The 17,860-nt window shown below is 37.7% G+C and overlaps 1 protein-coding gene across 3 annotated transcripts in view; it reads left to right on the top strand.

The window, feature by feature from the left end:
* Nucleotides 1-1,978: 1,978 nt before the first annotated feature.
* The window catches only part of cacnb3a (calcium channel, voltage-dependent, beta 3a), an 86,293-nt gene continuing 70,411 nt past the window's right edge, over nucleotides 1,979-17,860 (top strand). Inside the window, exons 1-2 of one of the 3 annotated variants that reach the window (XM_065286307.2) lie at nucleotides 1,979-2,585; nucleotides 4,017-4,109. In XM_065286307.2, the coding sequence (XP_065142379.1) occupies nucleotides 2,505-2,585; nucleotides 4,017-4,109 (174 nt within the window). In that variant the 5' untranslated portion in view covers nucleotides 1,979-2,504. The remainder of the gene's footprint in view (nucleotides 2,586-4,016; nucleotides 4,110-17,860) is intronic. The other 2 variants (XM_065286305.2, XM_065286306.2) reach the window with 2 other exon arrangements.

The raw sequence follows: 17,860 nt of genomic DNA, 5'->3' as shown, positions 1-17,860 counted from the left end.
AAGAGCTGGAGGAGTTTAAAGGAAGATTATCTTTAAAAACTGCATAAAAGGGGTGCGACAAATCAAGTATTGCTCTCAAATAATAAGCTCTGTGAGAAGATAATACACAAGTTATAGATCATAAAAACCATTTTATTTAAAATGTTTTGGCATCTTATATTAGATAGATTGTTTCATTTAGATAAATTAAACAGAAGGAAAATGCAACTTTCAGATAAAATGAGGCACTTTTTAATAGGACTTTAAAGAGCAACTATTATCCGATCACAATTTTACATTTCCTTTGGTATGTAAGTGTGTGGGTTAGTACATGTTAACGATATGCAAAAGGTACATAAGCTGAAATCAACCTAACCATTTATTCAGAACTCCCTTCCCATGGTTTGCCATCCACTTAACACAATGCAGGTTTTTCAGTAATAAAATTACAAAAAATTATAATTGGGAGAAACTTAAACAATGATGACATCATCTGCCAAACCTGAATAAACTGCAATGGCAAAACACTCCTCACAAGCTCACCACCATGGATAAACATAAAGGTGTAGTTAACGAGAAAAAATCTATGAGAAATTAGTTTAAAGTAGAGTTTGGTTACATTTTAGAAACATGTGAGTTGAGGGGGTAATTGGTACCGTAAAAATAAGTAAATAAATAATAAAAAAATTATAATTAATGATAAAAATACTTTCGTGACATGGCATCAGTTGTGGCCTTGATATAAAATTCTGAGTCTTCTTCATCCTAGCCCGATACGAGACCGATGCAGTCAATTCCGAGACGAGACCAAGACCTTTAAAAAGTGGTCTTGAGACCAGTCGCGCTTGTTGTTTTACATTTCTACGATCACAAATGCAGACATGGTTTTATGTTTTAGTATCCTTACCTTACCAATCTGTTATGTTCTGCTCAAGCCGCGCTGGTAAAATTGATCGATCAGCTTGGTCATTTCCACTTTCTGGATAAGATTCGGCTCATATTGATAAGGTAGTAAAGACAATATTAAAGGGACATTTAACTTTTTTTGGAAAATATGCTCATTTTCCAGCCCCCCTGATGCAATGCTAATGGTCTAATCAGATTCAATGGATTGTGCTAAGCTATGCTAAAAGTGCTAGCGCCAGACCCGGAGATCAGCTGAATGGATTTAAAAATGGTAAAAATCACATGTTTAACTCTAATGCTGCGTTTACACCAGCCATGGTAGAGGCGGCAAGCGCGGGTGATTTACATGTTAAATCAATGCAAAGACGCAATTACACGCGGATTATTATCCTGCGGCGCGGTAGGCGCAGCGCGGATTTGAGCGTTGCCGTGGGAAACACGCGGGTTGAAAAATCTGAACTTCGGCAGATTTCAGTGCCGCGTTAACCAATCAGGACCTTGCGTATTTCCGCGTGAATTTCTCGCAAGACTAGAATTTCACACGCGACTTTCACCCACAAATAAAGCGAGTGAACTCAAATGTTCAAGCGTCCAACTACCCGCGAATAGCGCGTTTTTGCCGCCTCTACCGCGGCTGGTGTAAATGCAACATAAGGGAGCTGGAAAATAAGCATATTTTCAAAAAAAGTGGAATGTCCCTTTAACTCCTCTCAGTATTGCATTGTGAGCTAATCTTCAAAACATGGTAAGGAGTGTCATTTCCGGCTGATGTCAGAGGTATTCAGGCCAATCACAACGTACCGGTAAGGTGGCCAATCAAGGACACAGCACTTTTCAGATCTATGAGCTTTGTAACAAATCAGAGCGTTTGAGGAAGGCAGGGATATATCTGGAGCAACAAAAATGTATTGTATCTATTTATTATACCACATAGCCTACACAAAAATAACGTTGTTTTTAGCAATGAAATAGGTGGTCTTTAATGCAGTTTCTTACAGTTCATCTTGTTAGCATTATTTGTCTGAAGTCATTATTTGTATCTTTAATATATGTTTTATGACAATGAGAATAACCTACCAAATAATTTAAATAATTAAAGTACAAAAAAGTACAATGTTATGTATAAAACGTGTTAAAATTGAACGTTAAATTAATGACTTTGGACACCAAATTCACCCACCTGCAGGTTTTTACCACTGAAAATCAAGATGTGCCCAATTTACCGGATATCATGATAGCAAGGTGATAAATTAGTGTTGCTTAAAGACTAATCCATGTAAACACAAAGACACGAGACACTTATATGAGGGGCAAATATGGCATGCACTAGGGGGAGAGAGAGAGTTTTCTGCACACACACACACACGGTGGCGCGAGACGCATCGATAGGAAATGTGCGTGCATAAAACACGGACGTTTCATTCGTGCGCGTGCATTTAATAGCGTTATTCACGCGAGGGATTTTTTTGATCGTGCATATATATGGTTCGAAAAGACTGGCGTCACTGTTCAGTCATGATACTCTCTTCTTCCTCGACAATCCTATGTATTTCGTATCTCGGTTTCTTCCAATAAGCACCAATGCATCCATGCACCCGCCTCCCTGCGCTCTCAAATAGATGGTGCAAGTAAAGATGTCCAAATCTTCCGCAGACCCTCTGTCTGGTGTGGAAAACGCTTCTCAGTCGCACTATTTTCAGGTAAGACTGTTTGTATATCATGTCGTAAGTGGTTAATTTGCTGCTACTTGTTGTCGGAGCAGTCATCCATTAAAGCGCTTCATAAATATATATGCCGTATCTGCAGAGCGCAGTTACACAATATGGCTATGTTATCATCGCGCTTTTAAAGCAAACACAAGCGGTTGTATGTTTAATAAGGTGTTAAGATGTTCCGATGCTCTTATCCATCATCCTCCAAACTCCCATTCCTGTTTTCCTCTCCGCCCTGAGATTTCCACCCGCAGCCAAGGCCTCCTCCTTCAGGCGAAGCTCTATACGCTCAGTGTTCATTTTACAGTCCTAATACTTTCTTTTTTCAGTGTACTTTTACTAGTTATTGCCGACCAACTGTATTAAAATCCTTTTAGCTTTGTACCTGCATGGTAAACTCGCACTCACTGCAGGTTCTCACCTGTAGCCAACCCAAGACCATTGGTCATCTGCCATATATACTTATCCCTAGTAGGCTACATTTGTAATATATTATACATACAAAACCAAAAGTGAAAGGATTTGCTTCTAATAGGTGATTGAAGAAAAAGTTATGGTATGTTATGCGTTAATGCAGTGTTTCTCAACGAGGGGGCCGGGGGCCACTGAGGGGCCTTAACACACTTCTAAGGAAGCCTCAAGATGATTTAAAATGATTAAAAATAAGACAAAACAAGCTTTAAAATCAGCTTAAAATCATGTGTCTTAGTGAAAAAGCTTTGCTTTCTTATATCAGTTTTGCCTAGATGATATTTATGTGACATTTTAAAACGTCACTACTAGTTTAACCCTGTCAATGAGCTTTTATGTACTCCAAACAAATTAACTTTAAAGAGCACCTATTTCATTGCTAAAAAACAATGTTATTTTGTGAATTTGGTATGATAAAGTGTGTTTGCATGGTTTATGGTAAAAAACACATTATTTTCCACATACCGTACATTTTTGTAGCTCCAGATTTCACTCTTTTCCTGAAACGCATGGATTTGAAAAGCTCTGTGTCCCTGATTGGCCAGCTAATCTGTACGTTGTGATTGATTGGTCTGAATACCTCTGACGTTAGTGACGCTCCTTACCATGTTTGAAAGATTCGCTCACAATGCAATGCTAACAGGAGTTAATTTACAGGCTGTGAGTCAAAGCGGGAGGAATTATGATAATGTGCAATATCTTTGTTGAGGAGATGAGACTACAAACACCCCTTTTCTCGGTCAAATAGGTACCAAATTCTAAATATATGTTACATTTCGACTACAAATATGACGCAATTTCAATAAAGATTAATGTTTTTACGGGTGAAATGCTCCTTTAAGAGCAGGCGACAACAACTGGCATCTTATTCTGTAAAGCTTGTTTGTGTATATTGAAGCTACAGTAATGCGGGTGACTGTTTGTTTTGATGCAAATATCTTCAAATAGATACCACGAAAGTTGCCGAAGCGCAAGGGAAGGTTTAAACGTTCGGATGGCAGCACTTCTTCAGACACCACCTCCAGCTTCATCAAGCGACAGGTAAGCCTTTGGTTTATGAGATGATCTGATTGGCTTAATTTGTGATCATATTTATATTTAATTAAAAATAAAAAAATTTGTTTGGAATTATGTAAAGGTTTTTGCCAGGTTTCATCTTTTGAAAACAGTAAAATTTGGCCTCTCTATGAAACTATCGCAGGTTGATGGGTGGCATGGTGCCCCAGTTGCTAAATTATTATTATTTTCATTAGATATTTAGAAGAGGAAGAGAAATATCTTGGATTTCCTTTCAATTAGTTAGTTTTGACATATACAAGAGCTTGTGTCGTGTGACAGTTGATTTCAGATATAAGGATGTACCTAATATATCTGTCTTATTCGTTGGTGTAATTTAAGATATATACACTAGGTGGAGGCATTTTGCTGATGTAACTGCATCATCTTGATGCATGAAAACCTGCCTTTTTAATTAATGTTTTCGGGTCAGCTAAGCCAGCAGTGGGAGGGAGATTTGATGTTATTTAAGAGAAACGTTTGAACTGGTGACAAAGAATACTGAAAGGAAAAAATAGGTTATTTCAAGCTCACTTGAAGCCGAATTCTCCATTGCACACTTTGGCATCTATGTCAACCCTCCTAACATCAATTAATTTCTGCCGTACTGAGTGACCCGAATTCTTTGGTTTGTTCTGCTTATACGGTATGGGCTCATTTTTCCTTATATTTAGCCTGTGAAATGGGAAAATCTGTGAAAACCTACTCTAAATTCTTTATACATATATGCATTTATAATAAAAACCATTATCATATAATAGCAAACATACATTTACAAGCACACTGAGGTTATTAAAGCGTATTAATCGACTGTCCAGGCATGTGTCTGTATTTGAGCACAGATGAGTTTTAATATTCTGATGTGAGGTAGAAATGAAAAGAAAAGATGACATATTGAGTGGGTTGTTAATTTTCATGACCGGGAGGTCAGGGCAGTTTTAATTTTCTCCCAAAATATCACAGTTCTTAAAATATTAAAAGAATAAAATATTAATGGAGCTCATTTGGCGAGTCTGCCGGTAGAAGTTAAATCGTCATGCTCGCTGTATGGTCATAATAATTTACCCATGCCGTCCTGAAAACAACAATCTATGTGTACACAGTTACATTTATGAAGGTCCCTGATGTGTGTGCTATATTAAAAAAGTACTGTAAATGAAATAATAGAAAGCTGAACACAATGACTCAAGTTAAATATCGCTCCTCAGCTTGGTCCATCCAAACAGAGGAGGGACGGGGAGGACTCGATGCACACACGCAAGATAGTTCGGGTCTTCTCGGGTCAGTTTGTCAAAACACATTCATTTTAAATTACCCGAGGCCACTATTATACACAACCCGTGTCCAAGGTTTGTCCAACCTTGAGTTGAACCCGCTCGGGTCGGACCTCAGGTTTTCGTCTCTAAGTGGACCTGTGAAGACCACTAGTGTTAAGTTTTTTTTTATGCTTGTGTCTGTGTATAATTGACACGTCATTACTTTTTTTGGAGAGGTGCATGTCCGGCTACATACAGCCTACGGCATAGATCCTTCTCAAAACTATTAATCACTTTTAACTCTAGTAGATGTCCTTAAATTGTTTACATGACAGTGTAATCATAACTGCATATCAAATGTGTCCTTCACATAATATTTTGGGACATTATGTCCAAAATCAGATAAATCAGATCTTGCTTCTTAAGCAAGATAAGTGATGCAAGGTATTTCATACAGTAAGTCATTTGTCTTCACTTTGGCATAATTATTTCATGTATATCTCCTCAGTTTATTCTTTAATACCAGTATCTTAGCACCTAAGGATTTGCTGTGAACTGAAAGATTGCAGTTTTGAACCTTAAGAAGGCTGATCTTAGAGCTAGGCATTTTACACCAGGTTAGGGATGGTGCTTATATTGTGCAGTGTTTTTTTTTGTTTTTTGCTATTTTTGCTGTTGACAATGGTATTTAGGTGTGGCTTAGTATCAGTTTGTTGAGCCTTGACTGAGACATAATGATGCTGAGGATGCTCATTGCTTGATAGGACACAAGAAACTTCATAGTCCTTCATAAACGCTCGTGGCACAAATAGTGCACAAAACACTCACTGTCCATTAGAAAAAAAGGCGTTTTGGTTCTCTAAGAGATGTTGGCTCATGGGGCCCATGTTTGAGTCCAGATTGGACCCCCTAATTTCCTGCCTAAACTTTAATTTCCTATAAAAATTAAGATCAAAAAGCCCCAAAATAAAATTATTACAAAAACACATCATAGTGATATGATTTTGATCACTATGATAGTGAAGCAAGCGATCATGATTTTTCGCTGTTGATTTCATTTGCAGATTATTTTTACTAGCATTATGATACAATTTTTTTTTCTTTATTACTGAAAAAAAAATTTGTACAGATTTTTTTTCTTTAAATGATAGTTCTTTAAAAAAAAATTCCTACCATGGAAATCAGTGGTGCTCCTGCTTCATTACAAACATCCTTCGTGTTCATCAGAACAAAGAAATTTATACAGGTTTGAAACTACATGAGGGGGAGTAAATGATGACAGAATTTACATTTTTGGGTGAACTATCCCTTTTAAGCAATTATCTAATTCAGCATTCGGCTCTTGTGCGTGTATTATGGTTGAAACAAATGTTTTGTAGAGATTTACTGCGTTTGTGCAAGTCCGAACTACAATTCAATTCAATTCAATTTTATTTATATAGCGCTTTTCACAATTGTTAATTGTTGCAAAACAGCTTTACATGAGTAGATGTAGGGGAGTAGAAGTAGAATATAGCGGCTAAGGTTAAACCGTACAAGCGAGCGTATTAATAATGTAACGTATACAGTAAAGTGCTAAGTTAAGCCAAAGTTGGCTGACTCTCCCGGGGACGAATAAACCCCCTAGGAGGAAACCCGGTGGGAAAAACTCCTAGAAGGACAAAACCCTTGGGAGAAATTAATATATATTTATATATATATATAAACACGGTAGGGATAGGAAGCGGGTAAGCGGATTAAACTGGTTCAGCCGGTTTTCGTTGACGAGACAGGGAGAGAAAAACAGAATTCTATTAGCGTAGGGGCCGTTCGCATGTAATGCAATTGTCATACATTATAGTGGTTTAAGTTAGCTCGGTTCCAGACAGGCTTACTATTGCAGCAATAGTATATTACCCATATGAGGTATGTGAGTGCTTTGTTCTAGACAAAATAACTATTGCGGGAAAAGTACATTTACTGGACATTTTATGTGAATGCTTTGTTAAAGAAGAATGTCTTAAGTTTAGATTTAAATTGATCGACTGTGTCTGATACTCAAACATTATTTGGTAAATCATTCCAGAGCTAAGGGGCTAAGTAGGAAAATGATCTACCACCTTTAGACACTTTTGATATTCTAGGGATAATTAAGTGACTAGAATTTTGTGATCGCGGTTTACGTGGTGGATTGTATTCTGATAGTAATTCTTGAATATATACTGTAAGGGCGCTAGGCCATTTAAGGCTTTGTAGGTGATTGGTAATATTTTAAATTGTATGCGATATTTAACTGGTGGCCAGTGTAAAGATGCCAGAATTGGACTAATGTGGTCATACTTTTTAGATCGAGTAAGCACTCAAAGAACGCAAGTCCGAAACTTGGCATAATTGGTATTGAAAAAATGCCGGTCTTCCTGGATTTCGTAATAAGCATTAAAAAGCCAGTCGAAACGGCACACTTGAATACGGCAGTCTGAATACCATTAGCTGTAGTGGCTCACCGAAAGTCTTACACAAAGGAGCTCAAAGATGGCGGCTCCCACATTTACGTCAAAAATAAGGTGGATAAACAAGTAAAACATACAAAAGTAAAATGCAACATAAACACTATTGTAGCAATAATATTAACTCTTTCCCAGCCTTTGATGAGTTATCTCATCAATTAAGAGAAAACACTTTCCTGCCAATGAAGAGTTTTTACAGCAATCCATATTTCCGCTATTTTCCACTAGGTGGCGCTCTTACACTTACACAACTTTTAAAACACTAAATCACCCATTGATCCGAAAAACAGTGTATCCTTTTTTAACGATCTAAGCGATTGGTCTTAATATTATATATTAAGCAACTGGTCTTAATATTAAAGAGTTAATACAAAACAATTTATAATACTGAAACAGTTACAATTACAAAGTTACAGTTACAAATTTCTTTGTTCTGATGAACACAAAGGAAGATATTTTGAGGAATGTTTGTAACCAAACCAATCATGATCATCATCAGGGTGTGTAATTGATGGGAGAATTCATTTTTTGGGTGAATTATCCCTTTAAGCAGTCTTGAATTGGGACGGCCTTACTAGTCTTTAGTCGCGCTGCTGTGACGCATCCGGTGATGTAATGCAGCCTTCACAAAATGTTTATTTCACTGTTTATTAGAGGATTTTTATTCTCTATGGGGTTTTTTTCCGACTGAATCTGAATCAGATGCTGCCATTCATAGCATTTGTGTAGCTGTCGTTCGGCTGCTGTTTCCTCGTGCTGACTTACAGAAGTCTTATTTCTGACTGGGGTGGGGTTGCTTGGCTGGATTGTGACTCATCTCTGCAGGAGAAACTCTGGCATTTACCTGCTGCTGTAGATTCGATCTATTTCTAGACTTTATCTTAACCTATCTGTTTTCTTATTGTATATAAATTTATCTCACAACTGTCTCATACACACTGACTTTTGTAACCTTCCTTTTTTTTACGTTGCAACTATTAGTTAATACAAACATGGATGTCCGTATTACTCTAAAAAATGCTGGGTTATTTTAAACCAAGCATTGAGTCAAAAAGCTGTTGGGTTAAATCAACCCAGACAATTTTTTATTTTGACCCAACAATGGTTAAAATAATCCAGCGTTTAGGGATGAAACATCCCAGCTTATGTTAAACAACAACCCAAGGGGCTGGTCTTGTCCCTTTTTGACATAAATTTTACTCAGTCAATATTAAAGGTATCAAGGATATATTTTCACAGCACGCTCATTACATCATGTAAGATGATTTTATGTAGGAAACAGTCAATCACAATCACAAAAACAAAGACTTTAGCTGTGTTTTCACAGACTTGGTCACATACAGTATGAAAAGTCCAGAAATGTAATGAGGTATTGTTGTGTCCTCAGTTTTCCAGTGCTAAATTTGGCTTATATTCTGTGTATAAACATAGCTTGTTCCAAAATAGATGCATCAGACTGGATAGATACGCAAACACTCACAAGAGTGAGGGAGGGAGAGATGATGATGTGATGTGCTATAGAGACGAATAAGGGGGTGGAGTCTGTGTGATGTGAGGAAAATAATGATGGAGATCAGAGAAACTGTATGTACACTCTTGGTTGTGAATATGAGATGACATGAATCTGTAGACAACACATCAAGCACATCAAACAAAGACCAGGTGAATATCTTTATTTTTGTTTTTATGGCGTGAGACTGTTAAACATAATATTGATATTGATACTGTAGTTTAAAAGTGTGTGTGTTGTGGTGTGATTTCGATGTCTATACATTGTTATTAAAGTTTAAAGGTGCATTAAAGGTTTAATGGTAAATATTTGACTACATCCACTTTTTATTTTTCTGAGTCTGTTTTGCTGACAGTTTGCGTGACGTTGTGTTTCTGTTGGGACTGTGTGTTTTTCCAGTCCAGCTGAGGTCCACTTATAAATACACGAAACCTGTCAAGAATATGTGTAGCTCGTATTTCTCTCCACCTCAGGCCCATTAAAATTAGGATTCATTTAGGAATTTATGCAAATATCCATCACTGAAATACCCCCAAAAGAGATGGATTAAGTTGACGTATTTACACTGTGTGGTAATATTATTTTATTGCCTTATTTAAAGGGGACATTGAAAAGACTTTTTTAAATAAATCTTTGGTTTCTCCAGAGTACGTATGTGAAGTTTTAGCTCAAAATACCCTATATTTGTCGTGGTTGGATAGTGCAGATTAAGGGGCAGTATTATTATAACAAGATCCCCTTCTGACATCACAAGGGGAGCCAAATTTCAATTACCCTTTTTTAGATGCTTGCAGAGAATTTTTTTCACATTTTCTAGGTTGATAGAAGCACTGGGGACCCAATTATAGCACTTAAACATGGAAAAAGTCAGATTTTCATGATATGTTCCCGTTAAGAAAAAGTGTCAAACAAGATTGGAGTGAATTGAACATTTTTCTCTGCTATTTTTTATTTTGAGGTGAAATTTGAAATGTTTGTTCTATATAATAATTACCCCATAAGCAAATTGGAAGGTAAGAATAAAGCTTTTTTGTATTTGACTTAGCAGTGTTTTTTGCACAATTAGAGTAAATATCATAAGATGTAAAGGAAGCTTCAGCCTTCAGATATCAGTGTAAGGTGTGTAAAGTGTCAAGCTGGCTGTTGAAATCCATCGCATTAATAATGGATGGCAAATGGCTGCTCTGACAGTTCACAATCGGCCATAACGTCATTAGGGATCACTTAGCTTAGCTGAAGCAAAATGCACGGACGGACCAGAAACACGAGGAGGGCTGAGGTGTGCAAATATGACACCTGCTTTAGTTTTTTTATTTTTCTCTGCCTGCTTTCTGAATCTTGAAATGAAAGTCTATTCACATGTATTTCTTTTGGATAAAGCTTCTTTTCGTTTGGATTAGGATGAGTCTCAGCCGTCACACCAACGTTGACTGAACATCAGAAGCATGATGCACGCAAAATTATATATATGAAGAGTTTGGTTCCAAAACACAATAAACACCATCTTTTCTCCGTTTTTCCAAACCACGACAAACACCAGTCCTCCTTCTCTGCAAAATGCAATAAATCTGCTTAGCAAATCACAGCGCACCATTCCACGCATTGTAAACAATAATGGCTGCACTTTGAATACACACAGAATCCTAGCCTGAAGTTGTCATACTCAGTTCTAGTCAGAATTTGAGTCTGATACCGCTCCATTGGGCTATGATTATGAGGCGTGTCTCAACCGAAAAATGCCTCTGCACTCAATTGGATAGACTTATGACCAATCAGAGCAACGGAGTGTGTGACGTATGTTGAAATTATGTCTTTTGCAGCCTGAACGAACTGCTAGTTATTTCGCTACAATGACACTAACATTGTGATTATACTAAGTCTGAGTTAGCGAATGCACATCAACACCTACTATGTTTACAACATTTCATTTATATCACAACATTAAGTATTTACTAAGTCATACAGTAAGACTATCTCTTACCATTTGTACATTAGGTGAACTTCATCCACGACGATACCCATTACGTTTGCTTGAAAAATATCGGAGACTAGCATGTCCCTCCACTTATTCAGCAGCCATGATTCCGGGGTTTCCGAAAAGAAGCTGGCAACGACCGATAATTATATCCATCTCGTCGTGCACGCCAAGTTGCATCGCCGTGATACCCATTTCAGTTGCTTCTTTAACTTGGTCCTCCATAAGTGCGACCAACACTTTGACGAATCCCATAGGAAGGATGGCAAAAACATCTTTCCGATCAACAAATGCCTTGCTCGCGTTTCTCTGTTCCTGTTTTAAAATCAATGCTCTGTCGATACCTTTTAGAACAGACTCAATGTCAGAATCCAGCGGAAGCCATTTCGTTGTAAACAGATTCAACACACGCGCTCTTTGGTGACGTGGTTGATTACATTACTGTTGATCATCTGTCCATCATCGTATAAAGCCTGCCCTGACAATTTGATTGGTCGACCAGCTTTGGGTCTCGCATAGTAGCTCCTCAACGGAAAAACCCCAGACCGATCTTCCCGTCTTTTAAAATGTTGTGGGCGGGGCTAAGATCGGCTGGCACCCAGGCTAACAGAATCCTAGTTTTCCTAGTCTTCTTTGTACCTCGAAATCAACAAACAAACAAAAACAAAAGAATACTTTTGATGGCATTGCTGAACCTGTGCTGTTTTTTTGTTGCGGGGAAGAAAAGTAAGCCATCAAAATCGAATAATTTACACGAGAAGCACTCGGGTGAAGGAAAAACGTCTGCTGTTGCTTGTTCTCACACGACAGCATCAAGCTTCTGTCATGCTAACACATTGACCCAAGGGGATCTTATGAAAAACTTTCCATTATTTTACGCAAAGTCAAAGAAAATCGAGCAGGACCAAAACATTTTACAGCTGATCGCTGTGAAAAAAGTTCAGCAACGTCCCAAGGATGAGAGCAGCAATGATAGTGTTCTTAATATGACAAAGTAAGTGTTTTGATTAATTACATTAATGTTTATTTTTTTATCACTGTATTAGAGATGCATGATAATTTGCATGAGATTGTCAATGCCCATCTTGTCAGTTAAGCCGGTTCCCGTCTTTGCCAGTATTATCATAAACATGACCATTTAGGTCGTAAGAGAAAGTAAACAGCTGAAAAAGCATTTGTAACAGTAAATTGGATCCGGACTTGGGTCTTAAAGGTGAAGTTACCCATTTGTTTGTTTGTTTTTTGTCTTTTTATGCTTGTATATGTTTTTTTGTGAGAATTATAAAAAATGTATACATTTTTTAATTTTATATTATAAAGATGAAAACCTTATTAAAAGAAATGTATCGTTATCATGACATAAGTGAATCCTATTGTGATATAAGATTTTGGTCATATCACCTAGTCCTAGTGTGAACATATTTTGTTTATGTATATGGACATGTGTTTTGCATTCTTTAACAGTCTGCCTGGAATCAAAGCCAAATCTTTCATGAAGTCCAGACCCTCAGCTGTCAGACTCTAGAAATGAATGGAATGGTTTTGTTTAGATAAGATTAGCTACTGTAAGTAGGAGGCTGTTTACACTTGGCATTTACATGCGTTTTCGTCGATCGGATCACAAGTGGACGACGTTAATGCCAGGTGTAAACGGTGTTCAAAACGTTTTGAGCTCGTCCACTTTCGACCACTTTCAACCACATCCAGAGGTAGTCGAAACCACTTTCGATCGGATCGCTTTGGAGTTGCGGAACGCATATGTGGTTGAATGTGTTCGAACAGCCACACGCGACCGCCTTCTCTCCGCCCATTTATCTAACCTGAGGTATTAAACACAAGTTTTACGTCTTTTTTTGACTTCTGCCGTAAACATACGGTGAACAGCGCTATTTTTAGCCTTTCATTGATACAACTAAAGCGGCTGATCTCCGTAGTTTCGTTTTGAAAGCGTGTGAAAGTTGCGCGATCCTATTTCATCAATTGCGCTGAAAATTCAGAGAAAGCTCCAACATATAAACGTACAAAACACTATGCAGCATGTATACTTGCTAAACAAGCAGTGGACTCCGACATAATATTAGTTTGCGTCCATATAAACTCATAATTACTCCCGCTCGGGTTTGAATGACAGCAGAGAGACTCGCCCACCGTCTCACAGACCACCCCCTCACAGTATTCAGGACAGATGCGGTCGAAAGTGGACAAAAGAGACGGATTTAAATACCAGGTGTAAACGTAATGTGTCTCTCTCGTCCACTTGTGATCCGATCGATGAAAACGCATGTTAATGCCAAGTGTAAACAGCCTCTAGATGTGTGTTTAGTCCCTGAGAGCTCAGCTCGGTTGTTTCATGTGTTTGCTGTTACTGTAGCTTAAATACAGAGTTGTTGTTGTTTGTATTTTTTTGCTTTTGTGGTTGACTGATAAGAATTTGTTGAGATCCCTTTTGAAACTTGAGTGGGAACGTTTGTGAGATTTCTGGGTCTTTGTCCATGGAGGAAAATATGCTGTGCAGGTTACGCATTTGCTCCATTTAATTGTATTATTTGTCTTAGAGAAACAACTGATATGTCATCTGTGATTTTTCTAATGGGAACAAAATACAATAACAAGTCTCCACTATATTAGATCATAAAAATGTGTGTGTTATAAATGTGTTTACTGCAGTTATAGGGCAGTGAGGTGAAGTTTATTCTGAAACACAGAACCAGTGGAGCTGAATATCACATATTTTCACAAAGGCGGTGATGTGTATGATTGGTCATTGTAAATGAGGGAATATGAGTGAGACATTCAGAAGGAAATTGTTACTTAGCATTATTTTGTGTTTAAAAAATTTGTTTGGTTTTAAGCATCATGGGTCATAGGTCACTCTCAAGGGAGGTAACCACCAATAATCAAAAGCAATTACAGCCGCCCACAATATACTTATACAATGATAATTGAAAACATGCCCAGTTGACACTTGAACAAACCCAATGTTCAAACCAAATCTATGCTCTTGGTCTCTCTCTCTCTCTCTCTCTCTCTCTCTCTTTCCGCTCTCTCCCCTGTGTATGGTTCGCTTTGTGCTCAGGCTGTTATTTGCAGCTGACAGAATCAGGCCTGAGATTCAAATATAGGAGGTAGCACATTCATGGTCTCACCAAGCAGAAGACATCTCTCTCACCAGCCCTGAATGTTCCCCCATTTTCTTTTCCATTTCTTCTTTTAACAACATTGTTTCTATTCAACATTCCCTTTTGATCCCCTTTTGACACCACAAGGGGAGACGAATTTCAATTACCTAATTTTTCACATGCTTGCAGAGAAAACTAAGTTACTGGGTTGTTCTTTTCCACATTTTTTTTGAGGTTGATAGAAGACCCAATTATAGAAGTTAAACATGGAAAAAGCCAGATTTTCATGATTTGTCCTTTATAAATGTATAATGACATAATGTTCTGTATATTCAGCAGCCACCTTTATTCTGCTGGTGTCAGTGTGGGTTTACATTATTTTTTGTCTTTACAGTAATACGCATTATCTGACTGCCTTACATCGTTTTTATTTACGGCCTTCTGCCTGGTAGGTTGTAGTATTTTTCATAACCTTGGGTGCATCTTGATGTTGAAATATTAAGGGGATATCTGCGATATGGTAAATCTATGGAGATGATGATCTATGCGCTGTAAGGGGGAACCAAGGGCTGAGGAGAGGTTGGGATTTTGTGCTATATTTGGTGTTGCAGTGAAGGCGGGTGTGGGCTCGAACCGAGATTCATCTGCCACTAGAGATTTATTGCGAAAGGGTGTTGTGTAAACATCTGCATACAGCTGATTTGGGGGCTTGGATGTGGGGTGAAGAAAGAGGTGTGGATGTGATGCTTTACTTAAGTGGGTCTTTGTTACGGAGCCGTATGGAAGTTTCCTTTCTTTTCAAAAACATTGATGTTATAATACTAACAGACACTGCAAGTGAAATGATTATATAGAGTAAAATATGATAGTGATGAATGGATATGCAGCGACCCATGTTTGCTTTGTCAGCACATATTGACTTAAAGGTATAGCGGAGGATTTTCTTTTTCCGAGTGGATCATCAAGACTATTGGTCATCTTAGTTTTCAATAATTCTGGTGATATGTTTACGTACATGCTCATCCCTAGGTTCGCTTTCTGCACATGCGCACTTTCAGGTGTATATGTGTGGCAAGCTATGGTTTCAGCCATTCATTGAAGCTCGCTTTCTCACTGGGTCGTAAGAGAAAAAGTGTTTACGAATTGTATGACAAGAAGAGAAAGGCCTCTGAAGAAAGAAATAAGACCAGAGTGTTTTTGGGAGAATATTTCACATGCTGGCGTGCGCTACAAGCACAGGTTGGACTTCCCACTGATGCCTCAGTCGCAAAATTTCTACTCAACAGGGAAAGTTTGGTATGCTATTTGCAGGGTTTGGGAGTAATGGAATACATGTAACGGCGATGTAATCAGGATAAAAAAATCCAGTAACTGTAATTCGTTACAGTTACGTTAAAAAAACTTAGTTACTTTTAGAAAAAAGGGGAATACTTTCAGGATTACAATAGTTTCATTTAAAACAAAAAAAAATCAGTATTTTTGCATAATAACACTATATTAAGCATTGCTTGATTAATGACTCACGATACGAGTCACGTGTACCACCCGCTGGTGCATGCACAAATTAACAGCTCTCTACAACAATCAATCTCTCAGACACAAGCCGTTTCTCAATATGCGTTGTTGTCTGTACTTGTGTTCTTGTGGACTTGTAACATCATTAGGACATCATCAGTCGAGGCCCAAGTAAGTACTGTTCCAAATCAAAGTTCGCATCAAGCCAAGTTAATTTTGCGTCAATGGCAATGAAGCTTAAAACTTGCACAATATTCGAAATATTACTCTTTCTGTGTCATAAAATGTAGTTTTAAGAGCTGTTTAGTCGAGAATAGAGATGAATAAACTTCAAATATGTGGGAAGTTAGTAAAGATAGCGCCTATATTAAAATTTCCTCTTGGATACGTGAGTTCCAGGGAATCAGCGGGTGGTATACACCGACGAGGGAAGCCTCATCTCGGCATGTCGTTCTGAAATGTATTACTATTACTATTACTATTTATTACTATTGCTTTTTTATAGTCAATAAATGTGGAAAAAAATCACTCATGGTTACATTTTGTTAATATGTGTGTTTCCTAAAAATACAACTCATGACTTATATGTTGTTAAACATGTCACAGGGTTACACTGCAAGCAGCACCATGCCCTAGAACTGTTGTCTGTGATGGTGATTTTTTTATAGTCCATGCACTACCAACACAATCCCATGGCAATTCGTACATATTTTATGAGGTTGCCTTTTCCTATGAATTCCTACAACCAAATTTGTACAATTTACTTTTGCCCCTGTGATAAGTGGTGGGGTTAGGTTTAAATATTGTTTTTTTGCTATTATGTTATTTAGGGCTGGGCGGTATATTGGGTTGCGGTATATATCGATATGGTTTAATTAGCCAATACCATTGATATTGATATAGTTGATGTGACATCCGCTCTGCGCAGACCAGACCCCGCTCGCTCCAGCACAAAGTAGTACGCGACATGGAAAAACACCATAAACTCTTGAGTTGTGACGCTTCCATTTACCTCATGAATGCAGACAAAAACTGCGGCTGCACTCGGAGGAAACTATAACAATAACTATATTAGGTCCACATCATAGAACTTTATGCTAATTCGCTCACACGCATGACACTCGTGCAACTCACTTGCCTTTAATATTACTAATACTAATACTAATATTGAATATTTTTTGTAATAAAAACTTTTGCAATTGTTTACATAATAATATGCTGTTCTTGTAGCATTTACACAGCGCATTAACAAGCAGATGTCCTCAACACGCTGCATTTCGCGTAACTCTAAACAGTGAATCTAGTAGTTTGTGTAATCTAAAAACTTACCTTTTGGCATAGTCAATGTGGTATGAAAAAAGGATTACATAGTGAATTTCACATCAACTGCATCAGCGCTGGGTACCTGAGGTAATTTTATGTTATAGGCTTCAGCAATGATCTTTTCCACTGTTTCATCTGTCATTTGAGTGCGAGTGCACTTGACATTCAAATAGATTTGATGGAATGTCAATGGTTTAAATATCGCCAAGAATGTATTGTTCATTGTATGTTTATCATTATAGTTGTGGTGTGAACTCAGCTATTCTCTTATATTTAAATGCTTTTAAAACCAGTTATTGTTATAATGTGAACGGCCCTTTACGCCTTCTGAAAAAAGTGTTTCAAGTCTAGTTCAGATTTTCTGCACTCAATACACAATTTTTTCTAGCTGTAGTTGGCCCACCAATGGAAATTCCCAAAAGAAACCTACATCAAAACAATATGTATTACTAAACAGACAACAGCACAATGGTTTTGGTTTTGAGGGTGATTAATTACTTGAAACAGTAGAAAGCACTGAATAAGCCAATACAAGCTTTCTATACTGAGCCA

Source organism: Paramisgurnus dabryanus, chromosome 21 (genome assembly GCF_030506205.2).
Source record: "Paramisgurnus dabryanus chromosome 21, PD_genome_1.1, whole genome shotgun sequence".
Taxonomy (NCBI): domain Eukaryota; kingdom Metazoa; phylum Chordata; class Actinopteri; order Cypriniformes; family Cobitidae; genus Paramisgurnus; species Paramisgurnus dabryanus.
Note: the sequence above shows the minus strand (reverse complement) of the source record. Positions and strands in the feature narration are given on the sequence as shown.